General features: G+C 38.6%; 1 protein-coding gene across 4 annotated transcripts in view; it reads left to right on the top strand.

Moving 5' to 3' along the window:
- The window catches only part of trappc8 (trafficking protein particle complex 8), a gene marked incomplete at its 5' end in the record, with an annotated part of 70957 nt that overhangs the window by 33140 nt on the left and 26230 nt on the right, over positions 1-11587 (top strand). For all 4 annotated transcript variants that reach the window (XR_005234441.1, XM_037981319.1, XM_037981320.1 and 1 more), the window contains 3 exon segments: positions 9425-9619; positions 9827-9996; positions 10110-10175. Coding sequence is in view for 3 of the 4 variants with exons in the window: in XM_037981319.1 (XP_037837247.1) it covers positions 9425-9619; positions 9827-9996; positions 10110-10175 (431 nt within the window).

Below are 11587 nucleotides of genomic sequence, written 5' to 3'. Positions count from 1 at the left end.
TATGTACAGATATGCATCTTTTAATGGTTTAAAATAAAAAAAATAAAATAAGAAAAGTCTAGTTATTTCAATGCAGTGTCCAGAAAGAGGTGTTGTTCAGCTTGTAGGGAACCACAACTGCTTCCACCCACCTCCATCATCATCATCATCATATGAAATAACTTTTTGTCACAACAAAAAATAGTGGCTGGTAAAATATTTGAGTGGCTGGTAAAAAAAATTTCCACCAGCCATAGTGGCTGGTGGACAAATTGCTCCTGGAGAACTGTCACATAGCAAACTGTTTATTGGAGCAACTCTCTTAGAAGTAATTACCCTACTTCTTTTCACTGAGTGATACAAACAGGGCCAACACAATTTTTTTTTTTTTAATTTTTAGAACTTTACGACATAAGACTCAACCAATAACATCATAGCTCAGACCCAATGTGTCACAAAAATAGGGGGATAAAGGGGGAAAGGAAGGGGAGAGAGAGAGAAAAAAAACAAAACAGAACATAAAATTAAACAAATCCTTGAAGCATAATGGCTGAAATTTTAGGTTCGATATAGTTTAAATATGGTACCAAACCCTGAGGAAAAAGTCTGTCCTGGAGTGTAAAGCACATGTCAAATATTTTAATGGCAGAAAGTCCTGCAGTACCCTTTGCCAGCCTTTAACAGTAGGGCCTCTAGCACTAGTCCATTGCATCAGGATATTTTTCCTTGCTGCAAAAGTGAGTATGCAGTGCAGTCTTTCTTATCATTTGAGGTCACATTTTCATCAGGCAGCCCTAAAAGTAGAGACAAAGAATTCATTTGTACATATATTCCTAATATTTTCCGTATTTCACAAATTATATCAGGCCAGTATTTTTGCAACCACAAACACTACCAAAAACAATGTGTCAAAGTCCCAATTTCTGTTTTACATTTTAGACATGGGAGAGAAATCAGACCCAAAGTGTTGTCTGCGATTTGGTGAAATATACATCCTATGTAGCATTTTAAGTTGTATAGATCTTATCCTATTGCACACATAGATGGATTTAGCATATTCTCAAATCTTATTCCAATATTTTGTCATTAATTAACTCTGAAACTTCACACTCCCAAGTGTCCCTCAGTGTGTGCAAAGAGGCTATACAGACAGAGGATAATACCTTGCATAAAATGCTCATAGATATCTTCATATTTCATAAAAACCATGCTCTTTCAACTGATGAGACGACCACATTTCTTGCCAAAGTTGTATTACGCTGGATATAATGTCTTAGTTGCAGAGAACAAAAGAGGTCTTGTCTGGGAAGATTCTATTTCATGGATAGTTGTGCGAATGATATCAGTGTGTTATTAGAGAAAACGTCTTTCAGCATTACAATACTTCTATCCCTCCATACATTGAAACCCCTATTGGTCAAACCAGGCTGAAACTCAAGATTATTCACTATAGGGTGAAAGGTGATGTGATCTTAGATCTCCCTTCCAGACGCGTAGCAAACGCCAGGCTATATCTGTATTTCGTGTAACAGGATTGCTAGTAGTCAGCGTCACATCACTAATTTAGTTTAAAAACAGTAAAGATCTCAAATCATACCTTGAAAGAGAAGATTCGATATCCAACCAGATAGAATGTGAATTGTCTGTAATCCAGTCATGTAAATATTTAAGGTGACTACATAGTTGATGCATTCTAATACTTGGTAGATGCAGACCACCCTCACAACCTAGTAGTTGCAAAATTGACATCTTGAGTTTGGGTCTGCATTTACTCCATATGAAAGAGCTCAGCCAGCCAGCAATAATTTTAATCACCTTGTACAAGAACACTATTGGGATCATCCTTATAGGGTATAATAGATGAGGCAATATATTCATCTTGATCATTGATATACAACCAAGCCGTGATATCGGTAAAGAATTCCACCTATCCAAGTCAGGTTTAATTTTTTTAAATAGGGGACAAAAGTTTGTTTTATACATCTCGTTAAATCTTGGGGTAATGAAAATGCCCAAATATTCAAACCCTGCTGGTGCCCATCTGAAAAGGAATGGGGGCTGGGTTACAGGCTCCTTATGGCTCCTAAGCGGCATGGCTTCTGACTTACTCAAATTCACCTTATATCCTGAAAATCTACTAAAAGAATCAATAACCTTCATCAACGCTAGGAGAAATATATGAAGATTTAAAATAAATAATAAAATGTTGTCTGCATACAAGCATATCTTATGATGTTTGTCTTCATTAACCAGTCTGTGAATAGAGGGCATAGCCCTTATTGCCTCCGCCAAAGGCTTGATCACGAGATCAAACAAAAGCGGAGGCAATGGGCAACCCTGACGTGTTCCATGATGCAATTGGAAAGCCTCTGATCGTACTTCATTCATCAAGACATAAGATAAAGGGCAGTCATATAGCACCTTAATCCATTTAACAAAGTTATCACCCAGATCAAAATTATATAAGGAATAAAAAAGATAATTCCATTCTACCCAATCAAACGCCTTTTCGGCATCTGAAGAAAGCACTAAACCATCAGTACTATGATGTTGGAAAGCCTGGATAACATTTAGAAAACATATAACATTGTTGCCAGAATTACAGCCTCTAATGAAACCTGTTTGGTCCTCCTTAAAAACGCACAGGATAAGTTTTTCAAGACCGGTAGCTAAGACTTTCGAAAGTACCTTTCTATCTACACTCAGTAATGCTATAGGTCTATATGAAGAACAGTGCTCTGAGTTCTTACCCTTCTTTAGAATGAGAGAAATATTTGCTTCTCTTAGCATTTGAGGCAAGTTATTTCATCTGAACGAGTCAAACATATTCAACAATGGGTCTACAAGCAAATCGGCAAATTCTTTAAAAAAGTCAGCAGTAAACCCAGGAGCCTTGCCACTTTTTAGCTTCTAATAGCGTTTACAATTTCTTCTCTGGAGATGGGTGCATTAAGAACAGTTTTTTGTTCTGTTGTAAAAGTGGGTAACTTAATGTGTGAGAAAAACTCCATTGGATTATATGCATCCACCGACTATCCCGATGAATATAATTTGTGATAAAATTGTTTAAAGATGGTGTTTATTTGAACATTATCATGTACCCTTTTACCTTTGTCATTACGGCTGCAATTAAATGGGAATTTGCTCTTTTTTTTTGTAAGTTAAACCAAGTACCTCCCTGGTTTATCGCCATGTACATAAAATCTTTGATAAATTTAAGTTTAGTCTCCTCTTGTTGTGTAGGTAAACTATTAAGAGCAGACTTAACTGCAGATATTTCCATTAAAAGTGTAGCAGACGGGGACTCAATATACGCTTTCTCTTTTGCCTTGAGCTCGGTGCTAAGTTCATGTTGTTTTCTTAGCTTTTGCTTCTTATTCTTGTTATCTGTCGTCTGACACAAGATCGACTTGATTAGGTCGGGGGTCAGAGATCTAGCTTTCCAAGAAAAAAAAGTGACTTTCTGTTCTAAGGGGGTGGGGCTATGATGACGTCTGAATGTGACCACATAGGATCGTCAGGAATCCAACATGGATGACTCATACCAAAATTGGTGCAATTTAGTCTTTCCATGTGAAAATTATATCGTTTTGAAATTTATGGCATGAAGGCGAACTTTGAGGCCTGGCTCCGTCCCTTCAGCATGCTCAAAAACTCACGATTTTGATAACTTTTACTCCCCCATCCCTTAACTCCCTACCGACCAAGTTTGAAGCCGATCGCTCAAAATCCCTAGGAGGAGTTTGTTAAAGTTCGAGGTGTGCCAAAATCAAAAATGACCAAAAATTGCACTTTGAGCCAAAATGGCCACCTCCTTATACATTTTAGGGCATACTTCCAAGAGACCTTTTTTTTTGATTTGAGGTGTTCTACCTACATACCGAGTTACAGATGTCTACGATGTAAGGTTTGTCCTATCTCACGTTAGGTGGCACTGTAGAGTAGTTTGTCCACGCTCACTTTTGATATTAAAATACTAAAATTTCTTGCTGGGGACAATTTTCGATGAAATTTTGAATATGTTTAGACCTCCAAATTAGCGCTTCTATAATGCAAAGAATTGTAATGATAAGAAACAGTACAGATACAATAGGCCTTCGCAGTGCTGTCGCTGCTCGGGCCTAATTAAAATTGGCATCTCCAATAGCAATTTTTTTTTAAAAACCTTAGTAACAAAATCTGAAGGGTGAGCAGGTGGGTAATAAACATTAAGCATGGAAACTACAGTTCCTTGCACATTACATTTAACAATAATATATCAACCTCTATTATTCTTAATACAGTGTAACACCCCAAATCACAGGCCCCTTCTTACCAAAATTGCTACCCCTCTACTATTTGAGGTAGTGGAGGAACAAATGCCTGCTTGAAGCCACCTCATTCTAATTTTTAATTGATCTACATCCCTCAAATGTGTTTCTTGCAACATGGTGTTGAGAAAAACTAAGCTTTAGTATTCACTCCATTCAGAGGAATCTCACCTGACCACTTAGTTTCTCTCATCGGATCTTTTGATGTTGCAGAAAAGACGGACACACAAAACGAGTCCAAAGCAGAGGTTTAAAAAGCAAACATACATTTATTTAAACATTCAGCTGAATGGAGACAACAACTCACCAACACGAAGCAACAGCAACACGTTCCCAGTTGTATCTGAAGTAATAACCCCTTTACTTCTTTTTATACTATAAAGCATACTATCATATCATGATGTTCTGGAACCTTCCGCCTCCCTCACCCCACAGACACATTGTTCTTAGTGACTATTCTATCATAAGCTAAAAGTGACCTTATTTCAGCATTCAAATCATTTTAGTGACATCGAAGTTTGTTTACATTTTATCGTAACCTACTTTTAACAATCAAATGATTTTAGCAATATCCAACTTTGTTTATATTCTATCATTGACTAAGCACAACCTTATTTCTTAGCAATCAAGTCAACATGACCTCATTTCTTAGCAACCAAAGTATCTTGATTATATTGTACAGTTTGAACTACATTACCATTTAGTATTTATCCAAGCTTCACATGTTTGCACCTTTGTGAGATCCCTTTGAATGAAACACGTTATAAAGCTGTAATGAGTTTAACAGAAATGAGAAATGAAAAAGGACCATACTTAACAATGGCCATATCAACAGACTCACTTCCCAAAAAAATAAGTAATTTACACCTCTTAACAGGGTTATTCATCCCCTTTACATTCCAGGTACAAGAACAAAGCTTGTTAGATGTCATGTACCATGCTAACACTCAGTTTGCTAATACATTAATTCCCCCCTCCCCGTCCAAAAAAAAATAAAACACTCCCTGCACCGAGTCTGAGCTTGAAAAGGACTTAACAAGCATGAACATGAATTGATAAACCAGCCATTACATAAAACAGCAACATTTCTGTAGTAATCACACAAACAAATCAAAATAAAATCTTTGAGGAGAATATCTCCACCAACATACTTTCAGGAGATTTCAAACTCGTTCCATCTTGAGGCTACGTGCCCCCAACCCCCACCAACCACAGCCCCTGTCCCAAAACAATGTGTGTATTCATGGATAGAAATGGCATTAGGAGTGCAGTTTTCCTCATCCTGGCGGTCCAACCTAGATCCAACAAACCTTTTTCTGAGGTTGTTTCCAGTGATATGATGATGCTACATGAGGTAAAGCACAAAGTTGCAACAAACTCCTGTCTAAAGGGGTGATATTACAAGCTCGAGTTCTTTTAATTATTTTTCAAAGTTAGAAATAAGAGTACATAAACTGCCTGTTTGTATTCATCCCAGAAGGAACATTCGGCAAGCAAGGTGAGCCAAAAAACCCCAAAACAAATCGAACAAATCAGCTTAGAAGTGCAAGGGGCGGGGCACTCTATATTTAATACACAAAAATCAACTGTTCCTACAGCAATTTCAAAATAATCAGTCACACACGCCCTCCTTCACAATCAATCACATAAAACAAAACTGAAACATCTCTATGTAGTAAAATTAATCCTGTTTCTTCTATTTCATAATTACGATGTGAGGTCTCTCAATTAACAAAAAAATGTCCAGTGACAAGCCGCCGTTATGCGTTCACAAATATCCCCCTTACAAAAAAAAAACGTTGGGACCCAAGTAACTCAGCAGTCTTGATGTTTTGGACAAAATAATACAAAAAAAAAGATAAGGAATTGTCTCTGGTTGGCACTTCTATTCCTGGTGCTTTCTTCTTCCGACCTGGAGTGCACTTCGCCCAAACTACTTCAGAAATAGGGACTGGTCCTTGCCCCGTGTGGCCATTAGTTGAGTTTAATCTGATAAAGTCATCTTCATCCCTCCTGGGTTGGGACAAGCTTCTTCAAAAAGCTTGAAACTCTGTCTTGCCAGACAAACTCTGGAGCTCCTCCAGTCCGTGCTGCGTCATCTCTCCACGCTGCTTCACCTGCCCCAACCCCCTGCTAACCAACCTATGTGTCTTTGTAATAGTTCAGGTAAAGCTGTGACCCAGATAATTTTCTCATGTTAAGAAATTCTTCAGAATGTAAATGCTGTAGTTGGACCCTATGGCTAGAAAATAATTACAATATTTACCAGAGCTTGCTCTGTAAAAGTGTTGTCTCTACGCTGCCATTTTCTGCTCCCCTTCCTCTCCACCCACCCCACCCAACATATAATTTTATTTAAGTACAGTTGGTCTGTTAAAGTAATAATAATTGTCGTTGATGACATTCTTCACTCTGTCTTTGTACAGAGTTGTGAAGATTTTGATTGACATCCTAAGTTTCTTTTGTGCACTCTTGTAATGAACAGTTTGGTGTTATGAGACCAGGTGATGTAAGTGTGAAGGATTTAAAGTTGTTTCTGTATTCATCATCAAAAAATCTTTAAAAAAAAAAATCACATCACGGAATGACAAACAGAAATATTAGTTTCCCAGGGAACAAAAAAGCCATGAGAATAAAAATTGTATTTACAGCTGTTCCCAAAAAAAGCAGCCGAAATTTAACTTAAATTAGGCCTAACAGCAGCCAATCCAAATGGCTTAAAATTTCAGTTCAAACTTTATGTAATTATAACAAACAGCAACCAAGCAGAAAGGTCTAGCAATCTAACATTCGCATGTTCATTAAACAACAGGCAATCAGAAATGCCAGACAGTGAGCGTAAGAATTGCTCCAATGGAGAACTATCTGATACTTAAAACAGGGTAAAGCGGAATGATTAGGCTGACTTTCAAAGGAAATTAATTGAAACAAGGAAAACTAGTGGGATCCCTGTGCCTGGTGTTTATCTGCCAGTTTCTTTATTGCGGGCAGGTGTTCCACGTAAATGCGGAGACGGTTATCGATAACCTCTTTAGATAGTCTATTATTATTATTATTATTATTATTATTATTACAAGAGTACAGTGGACAAGAGTAACACCATTTCCTTGCAGCTTTAATGTGACTTTATTTTGTCAAAGAAGTCTGCCAGGTACATTATGTTGCAGCGGCTGCATGTCACCTGTTCCCCCAGAGCTGCATCAGCGGACTCCATAAACTTCACAATGGAATCAAACCGACCACAAAAATGAGCAAGGCAGTTTCCCTTTGAGAGCCACCGTACATCAGTATGGAGAAGGAGATGCTCAAAAATATCATCATTTTCCTGACTCAGGGCATGGGACATTGAGAGACTCGTGGAAAGCTACACTTTTACATTTAGCCACAAGATTGTAGCGGTGCAGGCCACAATTGACTGTCAGGATATTCGGGACCTGCCCCTTTAGCAGAGCAGTGAAGCCGCGGTACCTGCCAATACAAACGTGCAAAAGTATTACAAATGTATCGCTTTTGAGCGGGCCAACAATACTAACAATATGGCAGAATTAATATATAGCTTTTTATGGAGTTTGGTTTCACATTTTGGGATGTTTTTTATTAAATAAACCTCTTTCATGTTTCATGTTTTGTGCTTTCACATTTTCTTTTATTCATAGACTAATTAAAGATTGTGACTGATGTTAAGACTTTAAAGTTCACAACGACACAAGTTGCAGACAAAAGTCGCAGTGGTGTCAGCCGACATCTATCCTGTGTTACATCGGCTGATGCAGTTGCTGTGATCCACTTGTCAAGCCGTAGGTCTCTGGTTTTAGAATATTTTATGTTTTATTGTTGGTTTGTGTTCGTATGCTTTGGCAACGTTGTTCCGCAGTCATGTCAACAAAGCATCTTGTCCAGAAAAGTGTTAATGTGCATCTGGATGCTGTCTGGGAAAGTCCGAAAACAGAATATTGCTCTTGTAAATGTTTAACCACTGCGATAACAATGCGCTCAAGGTGTATCCTTCAGAGAAATTAACCCATGTAAGAGAAAGAAATAATTCCAAAGGCAATATCACTAAAGAGAGTGTTCCTTTCTCAGAGTTTACAAAGTAACGGCCATGTGGGAGAAATTATAGACAATACTCTGATGTCTTGTTCTCCTGAAGGCAGCACAGAGCTGCGCTGAAGAGAAATACTATTGATACAGTTGCAGTTCCGTGCCGGTTTTAATGTTTTAGGCCACAATATTTTTGCAAGTAGTTCAAAGTTTAAACTGATATTGTTGTGAATCTTTGGTGTAAACATTACCTTCAAGCAAACGCCCCCCAAAAGAATATCAGCGCCCCCTTTTGAAAATATTGCTTCCAGCGCCCCCCGTCATCCTCTCAACGCCCCCCAGGGTCAGTACCGCCTCCCGTTGAGAAACGCTACTCTCGTAGCATTTTCTGTCCAGTTCAAACAATTAATTCCAACAAACTGAACTACATTATACCGGTATTCATCCACTCACTGAGAAAGCAGTTTAGCGGATGTCAGACCTCCGGGGTGGTCACGGAAAAAGCTGAAAACACCTGAGTGGTTTCTTCAATATTCAGTATTACCAAAAAAATATAGAATTTTTTTATTTTTAATTTCAGATTTCTACAAAAACATTTTATGGCTATATTTTGAATGATGTTGGCTTCAAAACAGGTTACAGTTCAGCTTTAAAGATTTTTACCTTCTCTGCCCTTTCCTCTTTGGTATGAATGGGATTATGTTGTTTCTTCCTCCTCCTCAAAAATCAACAAACATATGTTTCTTTTTGTTTGTGGCATACAATCAAAATATCATAACAATGAGATGCCTAGGCAGGTTCCAAGATACAGGTTGTGCAAAGATACCCCTGCGACAGCCTAATTTAAAAGGACAAGACAGTGTAAGATATAGGCAGGTATATTGTACATTGCAATACAGTTAATAATGGCAGAAAAAGTTAGGACAGTCAGAAAGTTAAAACAATATTGTCATGTTTATAATAATAATAACAATAAAACAGTTTGTAGATTAAATTAAAACAGATGAGCCAATAATCAGTAGTAGCACCTTTGAAAGTCTAAATGTACCAGAAATGAAATCAACTTTCTTTGTCTTTTGGTTTAATTTATTTAGGAGAAAAGCAGGCAGCCACTCATGTGTCATTGGATCAGGAGTACGATCAGAGTTCATCAGCTATGTGGTGCATTCTGGAGGAGCAGGTTGTATCTTCAGCCAATCATGGGATTGTTCCTGGAAACTTCCAACCATCTCAAAGCTGTCTGAACAGTCAGACAGACAACCTTCATCACCCACTGGCTGTGGTGGAGGGTAAGAAGTCTTAAGTGACACAATGGAATTTGGCCTCTCTGGCCCTTTACAGAATTATTATTAGTAAACATTCACCACTGGTTTGAATGACTTCCAATACAGCAGCATTCAATATAAGTATTTTAGGTTTCCATTGAATAAAAAAAATAAAGATCCAGTTCATAAGTGTTTATAATGAATCTGTTTTCCCTGTGCATTTCTTCGCAGAACCAATCATAGTTGAGCTGACATTCAGGAATCCTTTAAAGGTTTCTTTAACTTTGTCCAATCTCTCACTTCTCTGGAAGTTTGCTGTTGATGAAGCCGTTTTAACAGATACGACAAGTGAGCAGATGACAGGAGAGACTATCAGTAATGAGAAGGCCTCAGCTCTACAGGTTGAAATGCTAAAAACATCTTATCCTAATTAATCGTTTATATTCAAATTGATTTTTAAATGCAGTTCTAAATATTTTCATTGTCTCTCCCGTATGTTCATTGGATGGCACAGAAAGATGACTTTGTCACAACTGAGATCATCAAAGAGTTTCATATAGGATCTGAGGAAACCAAAATGGTAAGAAGTGTTTGAGCATTACTTCTGGTGACTGGGGATCAAACAGCAAAATCTAGAAAGGGATTTACAGTGTTACTTAAAGAATGAAGAGTGTTTGCATTATTAAGAGTTGACTTACTGACTAGTTATTGCTGGTAAAATAGAGATCATTAGTCTTATAAAGCGTCAAATCTTAATTTTTCTCTACCTTATCTGGGTTTACTTTAGAGTTACTGAAAAGGCTGGAAACATTTCAGTTAAAAACTACAGATGACATTGAAAGTAAATATTGCAGACATTCATCACAGGCATAAATGACATGGAAAAACTAGTCCTCTGACTTCAGTACAAGAATCAACAGATAAAGAAATATAATGCATTGACATAAAATGTTTGTCTTTTAAGTCCAAATAACACATTAGCTATCATCCACTCTGGCCTCTCTCATTTGAAGGGCAGACACTCATATGTCAGATTGCTTTTTCTGGATTATAGCTCTGCATTTAATGCCATTATCCCACAGACACTTGCTAATAAGCTGCTGCTACTGGACTTTGAAGCACTGATGCGCAACTGGTTCCTGGACATTTTGACGGGAAGATCACAATATGTGACTATGTACATGTCTTGTCCACCACCATCATACTTAACACGGGCTCCCCACAAGGGTGTGTCCTGAGCCCCCTCCTGTACACACTATTCGCATATGATAGCTCTGCAAGATACCCAGGCAGTCATATTGTAAAGTTTGCTGATGACACAGTTGATGTTGGCCTGATTTCTAACAATGATGAGTCTCTGCACAGGAGGGAGGTTAGAGATCTTGTCAACTGATGCCAGGCCAATAACCTGTGCATCAATGTGGCAAAAACAAAAGAAATGGTGGTGAAGTTGGTGACCACAATTAAATACTTGTGTCTGCACATGTCCAGTGACCTCACATGGGCTGCAAACACAGCCAGTTCTCTTTCATAGCATTCGTTTCGTGTCTCACATTGGGAACGCCCATGGCGTGACCTCATCAGAAGCTCCTATTACATTACGCCAGCCAGGATTGGCTGGAGATACACTCGTCAGCGTCAGAGAGGGCAGAGTCCCTCCCCCTATAAATAGGGCTGACGCTGCACCGAGACTTTATTCAAAAACCTCTTCTCGCAACAAGCAGAAGTTCCAACCAGCTCCCTGCTGGTACTGCCTTTTTCTCTCTGAGCCCAGCTGAACTGTCCACAGATACGCGCGCAAGCTCGGTCGCCGGGCGCTTGGCTTGGAGGTTCTGGTCAGTACCGCAGCGAGTAGCCGTTCCCGGTAGAAATACCTAGAAAAAAAAAAAAAAAAAGTCGACTCGCCGCAAGGTTGCATGTTGGCCGTCGAGGAGTAGCAATACTCCCGCTGTACAAGCTACCACCGGGAAGCCGCAACGCTCCCCCCTCCCC

This window comes from Kryptolebias marmoratus, linkage group LG18, assembly GCF_001649575.2.
Source record: "Kryptolebias marmoratus isolate JLee-2015 linkage group LG18, ASM164957v2, whole genome shotgun sequence".
In the NCBI taxonomy this organism is placed as follows: Eukaryota; Metazoa; Chordata; class Actinopteri; order Cyprinodontiformes; family Rivulidae; genus Kryptolebias; species Kryptolebias marmoratus.
This window is presented reverse-complemented; position numbering and strand designations above follow the sequence as displayed.